Source organism: Nannospalax galili, unplaced genomic scaffold, assembly GCF_000622305.1.
Source record: "Nannospalax galili isolate Female #2095 unplaced genomic scaffold, S.galili_v1.0 scaffold660, whole genome shotgun sequence".
NCBI classification, from domain to species: Eukaryota; Metazoa; Chordata; class Mammalia; order Rodentia; family Spalacidae; genus Nannospalax; species Nannospalax galili.
Window position 1 is genome coordinate 1,515,371 of NW_008349073.1, and position 16,965 is coordinate 1,532,335.

The 16,965-nt window shown below is 38.2% G+C and overlaps 1 protein-coding gene and 1 non-coding gene across 2 annotated transcripts in view; one reads left to right on the forward strand and one right to left on the reverse strand.

Moving 5' to 3' along the window:
* The window catches only part of Tnpo3 (transportin 3), an 83,185-nt gene that overhangs the window by 20,317 nt on the left and 45,903 nt on the right, over positions 1-16,965 (forward strand). The window contains exons 2-5 of the mRNA XM_008846370.3: positions 5,719-5,919; positions 7,241-7,314; positions 11,867-12,023; positions 16,080-16,223. Of these exons, the coding sequence (XP_008844592.1) occupies positions 5,719-5,919; positions 7,241-7,314; positions 11,867-12,023; positions 16,080-16,223 (576 nt within the window). The remainder of the gene's footprint in view (positions 1-5,718; positions 5,920-7,240; positions 7,315-11,866; positions 12,024-16,079; positions 16,224-16,965) is intronic.
* On the reverse strand, positions 2,823-2,952 carry LOC115072577. Its single transcript, XR_003851622.1, has one exon. It is a non-coding gene; the product is annotated as a small nucleolar RNA SNORA29 (small nucleolar RNA).

Below are 16,965 nucleotides of genomic sequence, written 5' to 3' on the forward strand. Positions count from 1 at the left end.
TATATATATATGTGAGTACAGGTACACATATGCCGTGGCACTCATGTAGAGGTCAGAGGACAACTTTTGGGACTCTCTCCACCATGGGTTCTGGGGATCCAACTCAGGGTGTCAGGCTTGTATCGCAAGCCCTTTCACCTGCTGAGCCATCTTGACAGCCCATATTTGTATTTCTTGATCCTTACTGGGTCTACACTAAAAGTGTGTTTATCAAGGTATCACTTTCTTGGCCATCTCTGAATTCTTATCTATTTATGTATTTATTTAGAGAGAGTGTGAGTGTTGTGTGTGTGTGTGTGTGTGTGTGTGTGTGTGTGTGTAGTTAGGTAGGCGCTTATGTGGAGTTCAGAGAACAATTTTCAGACCCAGTTCTCCCACTTTGTGAGATCTAGGAAGTAAACTCAAGTCAAGAGGCCTGTGTGCAGGCTAAGTGCCTTCTATCTACTTAGCCATTTTGATGGCTCCTGAATTCAAATTTTCAATTTCAAATTTTAGTTTTCTCATTTCAGTTTTCCCTGTCTGTTGAACGCCTAAAGCTCTTCAAACTCTCTGCCTCTCCTTTTCCACTTTTCACTGGCTCCTGACAGCGTTCTAAGCTCTCTGCTCTCCTATTTCCTCCTCTCTGATCTGTGGTCTGATAAGGATCTTCTTTTGGGTATTTGAGCTTTTCTGGTTGCTTTTGGCTGGGAAATTGGTAGTAGTCTGTTCTAATAAAGTTGAAATGCATGATAAATGCTTTGAAATACTGTAGGGTGATTTAGGGAGTGTAAAGGGCATAAAGCTAACCACTGATGTGCTTTTATTTTTTTTAATATTTTATTTACTTTTATGAGTATGTGTGTATTGCCTGCATGTAAGTAAGTGCACCTGTGTTGTACAATGCCTGCAGAGAACAGAAGAGACTGTCAGATCCCCTGGAACTGGAGTTACGGACAGTTGTTAACTGCCATGTGGGTGCTGGGATTCAAATCCGGGTCTTCTGCAAGAACAGTCAGTGTTCTTAACCACTGAGCCATCTCTCCAGCCCCAGTATGCTTTTATTCTTTAAATTTTATTTATTTTATGTGTATGAGTGTGTTGCCTGCATGTGTGTAAGTGTGCCCATGTTGTGCAGTGGCCCATGAAGGTCAGAAGAGGGTGTCAGATATTTTGGAATTAAAGTTAGGATAGCTTTTAGCCATCATGTATGTTCTAGGAATTGAACCCAGGTCTTCTGCAAGAACAGCCAGTGCTCTTTACTGCTGAGCTACCTCTCAGCCCTCATTGCGTGCTTTTGAAAAGCCTCACTACTTCGTTTAAACAAATTTACAAAAAGAATCTTACAGTAAAATCTGGATCATTTTTTCTGGCTGTTTGAATTTATTTTCTATTTGGTAAAAGACAGCTTTTACAGGGTTTCAGGAACCCTCCTATGTTTCTTTGATGCTAAGAGTGGGGCTCTCTTGACACTCCCTTTTTATTTTTAAAAATTTGTTATTAGTGTGTATGTATAAAGAGTGGAGGTCAAAGGACAATCTTACGGTGTTGGTTCTCTCTTTCTGTCTTTCTGTGGATTCTGGGGATTGAATTTAGGCTTACACAAGCACTTTACCTGCTGAGCCATCTTGCCCTCCCCTTTTTGGATTACGTTTTGACACAAGTTCTTACTAAGTTGTCCACCCTTGAATTCTTCATCTTCTTGCCTCAACCTCCCAAGTGTTGGTATTACAGGTATGGTCCATTGTATCCAAAGGATGGATATATATATATATATATATTTTTTTTTTTTAAATACTCTAGCATCTTTAAGGGATTTGAAAAATAAATTTCTTTGCCTCTTATTTGCTGATCTACATCCCTACTCACAAGTTAACTGATTTGTCCAAGGCAATTTATTTTTTTGTTTTGGTTACAGCTTTCATTTTTAAAATCTCTACTTTTGCCAGATTTGGTGGTATATGCCTTTGATCCCAACACTTGGGATGCAGAGGCAGGTGGATCACTGTAGGATTGAGGCCAGCCTGGTGGTCTATGTAACAAGTTCCAGGCCAGCTAGGACTACAGTAGACCCTGTCTCAAAAAATAAAAACAAAAACCCCAAAGACACAGAATCTCTACATTTAAAGAGGCAGAAATGTTGAAGTCAGAAATGTAGAAAACTAAGCTGGGTGCAATGGTTCATACTTCCTAATACCAGTATTTGGGAGGCTAAGGTAAATAGATTGCCATGATTCAAGGCTAGCCTGGACTACAATGAGACCTGGGCTCAGAAAGCAAGAAATACCCAGAAAGCCACAAGTGTCCATAAAGTGTTTCAGTTTAAAAAAAAAAAAAAAAAGTCAGTTTTTTTAACAGTATAAACGGGATAAAAGTTTTTATTTTCATTTTTTAAAACTGTGTGTGTATGTATGCATATATATGTAGATATATATTATTTTTTGGTCTTTTCGAGACAGGGTCTCCCTGTAGACCCAGCTGGCCTGGAACTCACTATGTAGACCAGGCTGGCCTAGAACTCACAGAGGTCCACCTGCCTCTGCTGGGATTAAAGGCGTGTGCCACCACACCTAGCAAAACTGTGTATTTAATAACAAATACAGCATCTATCCCTATATTAGAGAAGAAATCACTGTTTAATTCAGTAATTTTGGAAGACATGGATGTCTTAGCAGCATAGATTGGGTAATCATTTCCAAGTTCATTTGTGTTAATAATTAGGGTTTCACTGATATATAGTGCACTCCTTTCTGTTTAAAGTATCTGAAAGGAGAATCCTTACAAATCCATCACTCCCAACTTTTGGGTTTTATCTCAAGTCACATAGTGTCAAATGTGATAGGCAGTGATTTCTGTTGAGTCATTTTAATATGGAGGAAGAACACTGAGAAGCCTTTTTTCTCTCTTCAGATCATGGCACCTTTAATCTATCCCCTAAGCATAGCCACTAAAATAAGTATACTAATATTACTAAATTTTCTCTTCTCATTGTCCTGACTGACTTTCCTTGTTCTGAGTCACTGTCCCTGGTATATGATGTGTTTTTCAATGTATAGTTTCATGGGATTTTCCTCCCACTTTCAGAACATTTCATTGAATTATATTTTGATAATGTTTTGTTTCCTTGTTGAAGTTTCTTAAGGGACTCCAACATCTGTGTATCAGACCCTTGCCTTAAGATTCATTACTCTTAGTCTGTTTTCTGTTGCTTGTAATCAAATATCTCAGGCCAGATCCTTTGTAAGGAACGCAGGTCAGCTCACAGTTCTGTAAATTTAAGGACATGGTTTTGCCACTGGCTGGGGTCTGGTGAGGACCTCATGGCAGGAGAGATTGCATGGGAAATATTGTGTAAGAGACAGATCACATAGTAAGATAAGAAGCCACAAAAGTAACAGCCTCCCGTCAAATACTCCTCACTCTTCTACCTCCAAAGGTCCCACCCCCTCTTAACATTAGATGCAGGGCATGTTCCATTTTTTTTTTCCTGCCATTCAAGCCTCTAACACTTGAACCCATGGGGAGAAAAGCCATAGTAGTCACTTAAATACCTAAGTCATTTTTCAGTCTTTCTGTTTTGATTTTAAAAACACAGGAAGGAAGGGAGGAAGGGAAGGAGGGAGGAAGAGAGGAAGGGTAAGGGAAGGGAGAAGGAAAAAGGGAAAAAATCACTCAGGCTTTAATTTTCTTATTAAGATATCAATTGAAATATTTATAGTCATACTTGTCTACTTCATCTAGTGTTCATGCCTAATGGGATTTTTAAAAATTTCTCATTCTAAGTTTCTACCTCATTTCTAGACAGTTTCATTCTAATTCTGCTACTTTAAGAAAGATTACTCTGTTCTCTTAAATACTTTTTGGCTCCTGAAAGATTAAGGTGCATTTTCTGTCTCTCCTGGTCTGCTCTTCACTGTTTTATCCTTCCAGACCTGTGTGTGGCATTTGACTTCAATTGTTCTTTTATTTTGTCAGTACTTGGATTTGAACTTCAAGCATTCTAGATAAGCACTCTTACCACTAAGTGACAGATAATGAATGGCCAGTGAATGTTGGAAAATTTATTTAATGATTTTCTTACTAAAATTTATGAGTGATTCAAAACAGTGATTTTTTTTCAAAAAATTAAACATTCCAACACAATATAATCCAAAGTTATGCTTATTGGATTCTTAGAATACATACTGAGAAATGGTGATAGGAAAAAACTTTGAAAATATTAAAAAAGACTTCGTTTTCCACAATTAGTCTAGCATGTTCCCATAAGAGCAGAAAACCTTTGTATGTATAGTAAAAACATTGTAGTTCATAACAGAATAATCTGGAATCTGAGCCAAGGTGTTTTAGACAGCATACATCAGCCTTGTGTGGGGAAGGAATGCTCTATGCACACATATTGTGTGTTTCGAACAAAGGGTCCAGGGTAGTTGTGCTTTTTAACACATCGGATCACTCCCAGAAATGCCTTGGATTCACCCAGTGTTTAATTTTGAATTACTTTTTGATTGTCATACATTTTTTAATATTTTATTATTTTATGTGAATGAGTATATTGCCTGCATAGAGATAAGTGCACCCTTGTCATGCAATGCCCTTGGAGGTCAGAAGAGTAACTCCTGATTCCTTTGGAAGTAGAATTACAGACAACTCTTAGCCACCGTGCGGGTGCTGGGAATTGAACCTGGTTCCTTGTCTTCACAGTTGGTGCTATTCCTGAACTGAAACTTTTTCAGTTTATTATTACCTGTCTATTTTAGCCTTGTCTTTTGGAAGCAGTTTGATGAAGAATTGGATTAGAATTTATCAATCATTAATCAGTTGCCTCCTCTGTACTGAAGTTCAAAATAGGATTCCCCTTTATAATTGTGACTATTAGTGATCAGATTATTTGCTTTTGTTCTTTTTTATGTCTATAGATTATCCTTTGAAATCTAACTTTAGAAATGATTTTAGTAGCATGTGTAGAATATATAAGAAAATAAGTGACGTCTATGAAATAGTCACTTGAACCAAGATATTTTCCTGCTGTTTTACGAGGTACTAAAGATTGAAATATAAGCCACTAGAATGGAGTACACCTTCTTATTTACAGATTTATTTTATTTTTTATATTTTAATTTTTTATTTTATGTGTATGCATATATTGCCTGCATGTGTGTAAGTGAACCTGTGTTGTGCAGTGCCCAAGGAGGTCAGAAGATGGGTTTGGATCCCCTGGAACCGAAGTTGTAGATGGTTGTTAGCTGTTATGTGGATGCTGAGAGTTGAACCCATGTCCTCTGCAAAAGGTCTTAACTGCTGAGCCATCGCTTCAGCCCCTATTTATAGATTTATTAGTTTCCAGACTCAAGTGTCAAAGTGAAGAAAATGTTTTAAGTGAGAAAAGAGAAGAAACACCCACCTTAGAAGTAGGGTTAGAAGCTTTATAGTGGTATTTTAGTTTTGGTAGCAACTTCTGCATCATTCTCTTCAAAACCTCCCCCTACACAATGATTCTAATCTTCAAGATTATGTCTATTAATTCAGTTGTTATGTCTTGGGTTGTCCTAGAATAAACCAGAGATCTTAGGTAATACTTTTCTTGAACAGGGCTTACTACAATATAATTTGACCCATAGACTAAATTTAATTTGTCAAAATTTTCTTTTTGTATTTTAGCCTAACTATATCTGTTGAAGTTGTATGACATTAAAATTATTTAGAAAAATAATATTCTTGAAGATATCTTTGGTTTGCTTTCAGGTTCATGCATGGGAGATTTCTGATCAGTTGTTACAAATCCGACAGGATGTGGAATCATGCTATTTTGCTGCACAGACCATGAAAATGAAGATTCAGACCTCCTTTTATGAGCTCCCCACAGACTCTCATGCCTCTTTAAGGGATTCATTGCTAACTCATATTCAGAACTTGAAAGACTTGTCGCCTGTCATTGTAACACAGGTAAATCCTGTACTTCTCACTAGAGAAACCGCTAAGATCATTTGAATATATTGCATTATTTTGGTTAATATTGATAGGCCATGTAAAGTAATGTTAACATTATTATAGATGCATTGCCATAATCTTATAAATGTGTGAAAATGAAATTTTTAATCTTTTGTTATTGATTTTTTGAGGTCATTAGGTTTCATACTACCTTAAATACTGGAAGTGGGGAGGTGAGTGTATGTTTTCACTAGCATGTGGCCTCTACTGTTAATTGCAATAATTAAGAATTCTGTGCTAGCTGGGTCAGAGGTCTATGTAGTTAGCTTTTAAAAAAATCCTTTCTGGGGGGTTTGGCTAGTAAAAAGTCTCATAAATAAATCAGTGAACTAGAACTTTCCCCTTTAGACAGGGAAATACATTAGAAAGCAAAGCTGGAAGCTTGCGTGAATATATACATGTGTTCTCTGCCTGGCATAGAAGTGCTCTTGAAGAGGAGGCTTTTGGATAAGGCTTCAAGATGAGAAATGGAAAGAGAAGGGAAATGGCAATCCATTACTTGAGGACTGAGTCACAGGTCTGACTGTGTCAGTAGCTTTGGCCTTTTGGCAGAGTATAATTTATCTGTCCATGAAGTTCTATGGTATTGCCAAATAAAAGTAAGTATTGATATATTCTAAAGAAAATCTGTCTTTATATTTTGAATATATTTTATTGTTTTTAAGATGAGCATATAGTGGTTTAATCTTATAATCCCAGAACTTGGGAGATGGAAATAGGATGATCAGGAGTTCAAGCTCATCCTTGGCTATATAGGATTTCAAGGCCAGCCTGAGACACATCAGTTGCTGTCTCAGAAAACAAAAGAAATTGAAAATTTCTTGTTTTATATGTATGAGTATTTACCTGAATGCATGTAAGTGCATCATGTGTGTACAATTCCTGGGGAGGCCAAAAAAGGGGTATCAGATCCCTTGGAACTGGAGTTGTGGACAGTTGTTAGCTGCCATGTGGGTGCTGAGAACCCAACCCAGGTCCTCTACAATAGCAGCCAGTGCTCTTAACCACTGAGCCATATCTCCAGCCCAAACAAAAGAAATTTTTATAGGTGTATCATACATATAAAGTATAATTTTTTTAGGTTGATCTTTAAATCCAAGCAATTTGTGGCTAGTTTTGAAAATATATACCTATTTGCGGGGGAAGGAAAAAAAGGGGTGTCAGTCTTAATTATCATTATCTGGAAGAAATTTGGTCTCTTTGCTCTCCATTAGCATCGATGATAACTCTGTTTCTGTTTGGTCTATTCATTTACTTAATCTCTCTTCTTATTCAGCTGGCTTTAGCAATAGCAGACCTTGCCCTACAGATGCCTTCCTGGAAGGGATGTGTACAAACATTGGTAGAAAAGTAAGTAATTTGTACCAACAGTGAATTAGCATTTGGATTACCATTGAGCCACACAGAGAGATACTTGTTAGTACTAGACATTTGATTATTTCCCTAAACTATTGACGTAGAATTGTATTTTTTAATTAAAAAAATTAATTTATTTAAAGGTTAGTGTGGTGGTACACACCTTTAATCTCAGCCCTCAGGGGGCACTTCAAGGCTAGCTTGATCTACATAAGGAGTTCCAGGCTAGCCAAGGCTAGTGAGACCCTGTATCAAAAAATCTCTCTCAAGAGCTAAAGAGATGGCTCGGCAGTTAAGAGCACTGGCTGAGCTTGCAGTGGATCCAGGTTGGCATCCCAGTACCCACATGGTGGCTAACAACCATCCCAAACTTCAGTTTCAAGGATCTAACACTGTGTTCTGGCCTCTATGGGCATTTCATGATATGGGAACACTTATATACATGCAGGCAAAATATTCATGTATGTAAAATGAAAACAAAGGGCCTGGAGATGTAGCTCGTCAGTTAAGAGCACTGGCTGTTCTTGTGGAGGACCTTGGTTTGAATCCATGTGGCCAATAAAAACCATCTGTAATTCCAGTTTCAGGGGATCCGACTCCTTCTGATCTCCACCACACTTACAGATATGCAGACAATACACTTATAGACATAAAAATGATAAATAAAATATTTTTAAAATAATAATTACCACCCCCAAATTTAAAGACTCTCTAGAGTGAGAAAGGGGGTGGGGTAAGGTGGGATATATATGTACCACATCACTCCTGTAGAGATTAGAGGACAACTTGCAAGAGTTAGTTCTCTTCTTCCACTACATAAGTTCTGTGGATTGAATTCATGTCATTGGGTTTGGTGGCAAACACCTTTACATGTTGAGCCATCTTGTCAGTCCCAAGTTTTATTTATTTTATTTTTATTAAAGAAAATCATTTTAAATTTAAATACTACAAAAATATATAATATGGGCTATAAAAGTGTCACGATTTTATCCCTCCTTTCTCCCTCTTTACCTTGCCCCCTCCCTTCTGTCCATCCTTTAAGACAGGGTCAAATGTAGCTCGAGTTGACCTCAAACTTGTAGCTAAGGATGACCTTGAACTCTTTATCTTCCTCTCTATCTCCCAGTGCTGGGATTTCAGACATTTGCTGCCACTCTGAAGAATATCAACAATTTTGAAAAAAATTTCCATGGTATTTAAGATTATAGTAAATTGAAGGTTCTTATGAATGTGTTTTTCCTAATTGGGTTTGCTTTGTGTTTGTGGGAGGGACCATATACCCCTGCACTCCACACACAGGCCTTGTGCCTGCTAGGAAAGTCCTCTACTGAGCTACACCTTTAGCATTCTCTTTTACTTTTACTTATTTTGTTTCTTAATTTTTTGCTTTTTTTTTTTTTTTAATGTTTTTTTTGCCTGCATGTATGTAAATGCACCCATGTCCTGTAATGCCCACAGAGGCCAGAAAAGGCCATCAGATCCTCTGGAGCTAGAGTTACTAATGTTTGTGAGCTGCAGTGTGGGTGCTGAGAACCAAACCTGAGTCTTCAAGAGCAGTCAGTGCTCTTAACTGCTGAGCCATCTCTCCAGCCCCTATTGTTTTCTTTTTAATTTTGAAGCAAGATCTCACTAAGTTGCCCAGCTAGCCTTTAACTTTCAATTCTCTTGCCTCAGCCTCAAGTAATGGGAATGACAAGCCCATTCCACCTTTTTCTTTTAAGTTCTGTCTTACTCTGTGCCCCTGAGTGGCCTAGAACTCACTATGTAGACCACACTGGCCTTGAACTTAGAGATATCCTTTTCCCTCTAATTCCTGAGTATTGAGATTATAGGCATGTGCCACCATGTATCGCTCCAAAATAAAGTAGTTTTATCTCTTTGATGAAGAATAAGTGTTTTGATTAGAAATTTCAAGTTGATAATAGAAGTAAATCTACTTTTAAACAATTTATTGTTGGGACTGGAGAGATGGCTCAGTGGTTAAGAGCACTGACTGTTCTTGCAGAGGACCCACGTTTGATTCTCAGCACCTACCTGGCAGCTAACAACCATCACTTATTTAATGATATAAACCCCAAATGCTGACTTCACGTATTCATGTAACTTTTGTATCACTTTCCTAATTCAGCAGATTGAATTGGAGAAACTGTTTGAATTGTTATATGGAGTATATTTATGTTAGAATTTCCAGGATATTCTAATCCATTTCATCTTTGATACTCTTAAGTCATTTCATTATTTTGTTTGAGCTAGAACCACAAGAAGATGGCGGTGTGCAAGGTTAGCCAGCTTTCCACCAGTCAGGTTTGGCATTCAGTGACTCCTGCACATAGGACTTTGCCTGTGCTCCTGCTCCTTGAAGGAGCCTGCAGCTCCTTGTTCTCTTGTTCCCCTGATTTTGGAGTGAAGATAATCTTTATTATTCTTATTCTTATGATATTAAGAGATCAAATCCAGGACCTGGTGTAAGGCAAATGCACAACCACTGAGTTGTACCCCTAGTCCTGATAATCTCAATATTTCCTTGCATTTAGCATTTGGTTGAGAAATCTTTTTGAAAAAAATTGCCTTTTTAAACATTTTTATGTATGTATGTGTGTGTGTGTCTATGTGCGTGTGAGTACAGGTTCCGTAGAAACGAGAGGCATCAGATCCCCTGCATCTGGAGTTACAGATGGTTATGAGCTGCCCAATATAATTCCTGGGAATTGATTGAGTGGGGTTTTCTGCAAGAGCAGTATGTGCTCTTAACTGCTGAGCCATCTTTTTAGCTCTGAATGTGTTTTTAAAATCTCCAGTGGATAGGCTTAAGCCCTTACGGATAGTTTAGGGTTTTGTTTGTTTTTGTTTTTTTTTGGTAGGGGGTATCTTTTTGAGACAGGGTTTCCCTGTATCCACAGCTGGCCTGGATTCACTATGGAGATCAGGCTGGTCTCAAACTCACAGAGATCCGCCTGCCTCTGCCTCCCAAGTGCTGGGACTAAGCATCGGCCACCATGCCCAGCAGTAGTTGTTTTATTTTTTTCTTAAGGAAAAAAATTTTTTTGCAACAAGGTCTTTTTGTAGCACCAGCAGGCCTGGGACTGGCTATGTAGCCCAGGCTGGCCTTTATCTCACAAAGATTTACCTGCCTTTACCTCTCAAGTGCTAGGATTAACGGTGTGTGCAATTATGCCTGGCCAGGGGAAATTTTAAAGAAAATAACAGACGCCTCTTGAAACACTATAGAAATTTGAAAGTACAAAGTAAGCACTCTCATATTTTATGTAACCACTGTTAATGGTTAGCTATATAGCCCTCTTTGGTTTTCTTTAAGTGTTAATTAAAATATGCCTGTGTATTTGTTAACCATATTTAGTGTGTTTCATACGGTGTCTATTTTGCTTAAAACATCATGGTCAGCTTTTTTTTAAATAAGGTTTTATTAACAAGGCTAAAATGCCATTATTACTCAGGTTCAAAAAATAAATATAACTGGGGGATAGTTTAATCCCAGCACTCAGGAGGCAGAGGAAGGCAGATCTCTGAACTCCTAGCCAGCCTGGTCTATATAGTGAGTTCCAAGACAGGGCTATATAGACCCTGTCTCAAAGTGTGGGGCTGGAGAGATGGCTCAGCAGTTAAGAGCACTGGCTGCACTTAAAGAAGATCAGGGCTCAGATCCCAGCACCCACATGGCAGCTATCAACCATCCATAACTCTAGTTCTAGGGGATCTGATGCCCTTTTCTGACCTCCACAAACACAGATGCACTTAACATACATGTAGGTAATATACATATAAAAAAGTGTGTATGTGTGTACATATGTTTAATGTATGATCTTATTCTTTATAGTATAAACTCACAACATAGGCCTCATGGACTTGCTGATTATCTTCTAAATTGAGTCAATAGTATGATGATTGTTTGGCCTACAGAGTCAGGATGATATTGGTGTTGGATACTGGAGGCTAATGATATAATACAGCGTTCAGCCAAGTTAGCAAAGCTTTTTTATTATATGTATCCTAATATATACAATAAAATAGATATGTTTAAAAAATTAAATTCTTTTCCTCCCTGTTCCCTACCCACCTTTCTTTCTTTGCTATTTTCCTTCTGAAAGCTACATAGCAAATTGGGGGACTATATGAGACCCTACATCAAAAAAATAGCACAAAACAAAGATTATGTCTTTTTTTCCCCTTGATAGTTATTGTTCTGGGCTATTCTGATGGCTAACATTTGTTTTATAGGTGTATGGGTTTGTTTATTTTGGGGGGATATGTTTGTGTGTATGTCTATGTCTGTCTTGCCTGTATGTATGTAAGTACACCTGTGTATGCAGTGCCCACAGAGGCCAGAAGAGGGCTTTCGATCCCCTGGAACTGGAGTTATGGATGGTGTTGGCCACCATGTGGATGCTGGGAATGGAACTTAGGCCCTCTGGAAGTATAGCCAGTGCTCTTAACTTCTGAGCCATCTCTCCTGCCCATTAGCATTTGTGATTGTATATTTTCTGGCTCTCAGTAACTCATGATACTTCTTTCCCCATTTCTTTTCCAGATATAGCAATGATGTAACTTCCTTACCTTTTTTGCTGGAGATCCTTACAGTGTTACCTGAAGAAGTCCACAGTCGTTCCTTACGAATTGGAGCTAATAGGCGCACAGAAATCATAGAAGATTTGGCCTTCTACTCAAGTACAGTGGTATCTTTATTGGTAAGTTTGAAATAGTCATTTACTAACTAAGGGCAGAAATCATGGTGTGGTGGTTTTGTAATCTAGTTGCATAATTATGAAATAGCTTTCTTTGCAAATTTGGCAGTGATACTATTTTGGCATTTATTGAACACTTCTGTCGTACAAAATACTTTTTAAATATTTATTATTTTTATTTTTTAATTTATAAGTGTATTGCTAGCATGTGTGTAAGTGCACCTGTGTTGTGCAATGCCCATGGAGGTTGGAAGAGGGCGTCATATTTCCTGGGAGTGGAGTTATAGATTTAAGTGTATGCATGTATTGCCTGCATGTAGGTAAGTGCATCCGTGTCGTGCAATGCCCACAGAGGACAGAGGCTGTCGGATCCCCTGAAACTGGAGTTATGGACAGTTGTTAATTGCCATGTGGGTGCTGGGATTCAAACCCAGGTCTTTCCGCAAGAACAACCAGTGTTCTTAACCACTGAGCCATCTCTCCAGCCCCCACAATATACTTTTTACATTAGTACTTCTTGAGCATCTGTATAGTCCCATCAGGGTGATGATACCTCTGTTCTATGAATTAAAACAGGCTTTAATGTTATGGAACTATTAATTTGAACTTAAATTCAATTCTTCTGATAGAGATATCCTATATTTTTCTATTATTTTATGTTATAAGGTATTGGCTCATGGACCATGTTAAAGGAAATGTATGTAAATTTACTTTATTAGGAAAAAGATAAAGAAAAGTTGAAATTTTGACAAAGAGATAGTTGAAGACTTTACTTGACTGCTGACCAATATTAGTTATACATTAGCTAATACCAGATAACAGTTTAGATCAGGGGGTAGGTAAATTTGGTATATATGACTGGCTGCATATTTTTACAAACAGTTTTTTTGGAATACCATTGGACTCTGTTTTTGTTTTGTGGTATTTGGAAGTGAACCCAGGGCCTCATACATACTAGAAGTACTCAAGCTTTGACCAATCACAGTTCTCTTTTTTTTAATTTTTATTTTTATTTTTTATTTGAGACAGAGTCTCCCTGTAGCCCCAGCTGGCCTGGGACTCCCTATGTAGACCAAACTGGCTTCAATCTCACAAAGATCCCCTGCTTCTGCCTTTCTGGGATTGAGGTGTGTACCACTGTGCTTTTTGGCATTTCATGTCTCATGGTAACTTTCTGGTAACTTCTGTAACTACTTTATTCCTTCAAGCAAGGACTGTCAGTTCTTTTTTCTGCAGTCCTTCCATAAATAATTGATTACTATGTCTCTGTTGTGGTTTGACATGACATGCCTCTCAGAAGTCATTAATATCCTAGGCATAAGCTCATGAGCATAACCATGATCACATGGTTATTCCTTTGTGAGTTGCTAGTTTGCTATGTAAGTCTACCCTTCTACAAGCACATACATTGCAACACACAAAACCAATAGAAGTGAGTTTGGGGTGGCTTTTTTGGTGTTCAGTTCAGTAGTTTTATACATGCTTAATGCTACTGATCCTACCCCCTGAAGCTCAATCTGCTTCAATTTTTTGTTTTTTTTTAAAAAGCAATTGGTTAGGCATCAGGCTTAGATACTAAGTTGTACATGATAGAATACTTAAAACTTTTCTCTCTTTTTGAGACTCATTCTCCCTGTATATAAACCAGACTGACCTTGATCTCACAGAGATCCACCTGCCTTTGCCTCCTCAGTGCTGTGATTAAAGACATATACCACCACACCCAGCAAAATCAGTGTTTTTGCTGGATCTGATGGCACACACCTGTAATCCCAACACTTGTGAGGATCATGAGTTTCAGACCAGTCTGGGCCATATAGAAAGATATTATCCCCACCCCCCAAAAAAAATTTAGTCTTTTGATAACATCCAGATCTTAGTCTGTTAATGTTGTTCTATGGGAATCAAGTAGTATACAGTAACATGTTAAACTTTCACTTCTCTTTGTCTTTGCAAGCAGTCTATCCCTGCTTGGAGAATAGTAATAAAATCAGTCATCAGAACTGGGGATGCCTAGCTTATTGCTAGAGTACTTACCCAGCATGGGCCAGTCCCTGAATTCAATTTGCAGCACCAAAGAAAAACAAACAAGAACAAAAAAAAACTCCTGCCATCAGTGCAGATTGTAGGAAAGATGAAGCTTTGAGTCTGGAGGATTTTCCTGTGTAGTTTATATCTGCAATGTAAATAAATAATAAATAAATAAATCCAGAATAAAAAAATCCTAACCTGCCAGGCATGGTGGCTCAATCTTCAGACTGTGGTTGCTTCCCGTTTTAAATCTTTTTAAAAAAATTTTTATTTATTATTTTATGAGTGTATTGCCTGCATGTTTGTAAGTGTGTCTGTGTTATACAGTGCCTACAGTGGTCAGTAGAGGGCATTGGATCCCTTGGAATTGGTGTCATGGTCAGTTAGCCAACATGTGGGTGCTGAGAATGGAACCTCTGTCCTCTACAAGAGCAATCAGTGCTATTAAATGTTGAGCCATCTCTCCAGCCCTTTAATTATTTTTTAAAATTTATATCAATTGATTATAATCAATGACTCAAGAGCCATTATTGCCTGATAATGCAACTGACTTTGGAAGTTCAAGTGCCAGATTTTAGATCTCTAGTTTTCTAGTACATTTTGATGTGTCCTACTTCCTTCTTCAAGCCTCCCAAACCCCATGACAATTATGATAGTTCTAACCTGCTGCCTGTAATGCTGTCTTGAAATATTCTTTATCTAGAAAAAGTTGCATATTTTACTTTGGTAAAAATATAGCACAAGCCTGGTGTGGTAGTACATGTCTTTAATCCTAGCACAGAGGCAGAGGGGGTAAAGCTCTGAGATTGAGGCCTGCCTGATCTACATAGCGAGTTCCAGGCCAGCAGTTACAGGAATCCCTGTCTTAAAAAAAGGTGTGTGTCTTGGGGTCGGGGGGAGGGGGGTGTTCAAAAACCTCAGAGCAAAGCAGTGGTGAGTTTTAGTTTGACTTAAGTTTTATGCCTTTGATAAAAACTCAAGTCCCTTTTTCTCATAGTAGTGGGAATTGAACCTGGTTTCTGCACATACTAAGCATGTATTCTAGTACTAAGTTATATTCTATATCCCTAGCACACCCTGCTCCCTCTTTTAAAAAACTTTTGCTTTTGAGAGAGTGTCTTGCTAAGTTACCTAGATGAGCCTTAAATTGGTAGCCTTCCTGCCTCAGCCTCTCCAGTGCTGAGATTATAGGCCTTTGTCACCAGGCCCAACTAGTAGTGTTGCTTTCTGTGGAATGACATATTTGCTAGAGCATTCAGGCACCAATTTGTGTGTGTGTGTGTGTGTGTGTGTACGTGTACGTGCGTGTGTGTGTACATTTGTATAGCGACCAGAGATTAATGTTGGGTGTCTTCCTCAATCACTCTCCACCTCTTTTTTTTTTTTTTTAAACAAAACAAAAAAACAAAAAACATTTACTGTGTGTACTTCCTATGTCATGGCACATTTGTGAAGATCAGAGGACAATTGCAGGAGTGAGTCTTCTTCCACTTTGAGGGTTCCAGGGATCAAACTTAGATCATCAGGTATGGTGGCAAGTCCCTTTACCTGCCGAACCATCTTGCCATCCCATATACCTATCTTTTTGAGAGAGGCTCTCACACTAAACCTTGAGCTCATCATTTTAGCTAGACTAGCTAGCCTAAGAGATCCTCCTGTCTGGTTGTGTGGGTAAGCACCACCATGCTTGACTTTTTGTGTGGTACTTTATATAAGTAAATATCACTTTAAAAACAGTTGTATTGATAAGAGTACATTAATGCAGAAGCAGGAACTAAGAAATCTAGATTTTTTTTTAACAAATGTCTATTTTTGGGTAAATCTTTAGTCTCTCAGTATGTCAGTTTCCTCATTAAAAGCTAGAAGATAACACCTGTGGATTAATAATATTTAGAACAGTGACACTTAAAAAGAACTTCTCATTGGTGGTTGCTATTGATGTCCTTATTATTATACATGCATGGTGATTATACTAGTGGCTTACATATAAAGATTGGTGTTTTTTAACTATATTTTTCTTCTGTTCAGATGACTTGTGTAGAAAAAGCGGGAACAGATGAGAAAATGCTTATGAAAGTCTTTCGCTGTTTGGGGAGTTGGTTTAACTTGGGCGTTTTGGACAGTAACTTCATGGCTAACAATAAATTACTAGCACTCCTTTTTGAGGTCTTGGTAAGTAATGGCTTTATCTCAAACTATTCTGCCATTGCCACTTTTTAAAAAAATTAAATTTATTTTATTTTATGTGTATGAATGTGTTTTACCTGCATGTATGTAAGTGCACCTATGCATGCAATGTCCACAGAAGCCAAAAGAGAGTGTCAGGTCCTCTGGACCGTGAATTACTAATAGTTGTTAGCTGCCATGTGGGTGCTGGGAACTGAATCTGGGTCCTCTGGAAGTACTCTTAACTGCTGAGCTATCTCTCCAGCCCTGCCACTGCCACTTTTAACAACTAGCCTTCTGGACATGCCAGTGGTTTTCATTTTGATTGAGAGAATTTTTTCCTTGCCTTCAGGATAGCCTGTTTAGGGGCCTGGAGAGATGGCTTGATGCAATGAGTAAGACCTTGCCGTTCTTCCAGAGAACTTGAGTTGGGTTCCCAGCACTTACATTGGGCAGCTCACAACTGCTTGTAATTTCAGCTCCAGGGAATCCTATGATATATTTTCTCTGTGGGCATGTGCTCATAGACACAAACAATAAAATAATCTCCTTCCCCTTTAAAAAATAAATAAAAGGATAACATAATAAGCTGAGCATGATGGCACATTTCTATAATCCCAGCACATGAGAGGTGGAGACAGAGGATCAGGAGTTTGAAATTAACCTTAGCTACATGGCAAGTTTGAAGCATGATTAAACTAAGTGATATCTGTCTTACAAAACAACCTAATGGGATGGTTTGCATCTG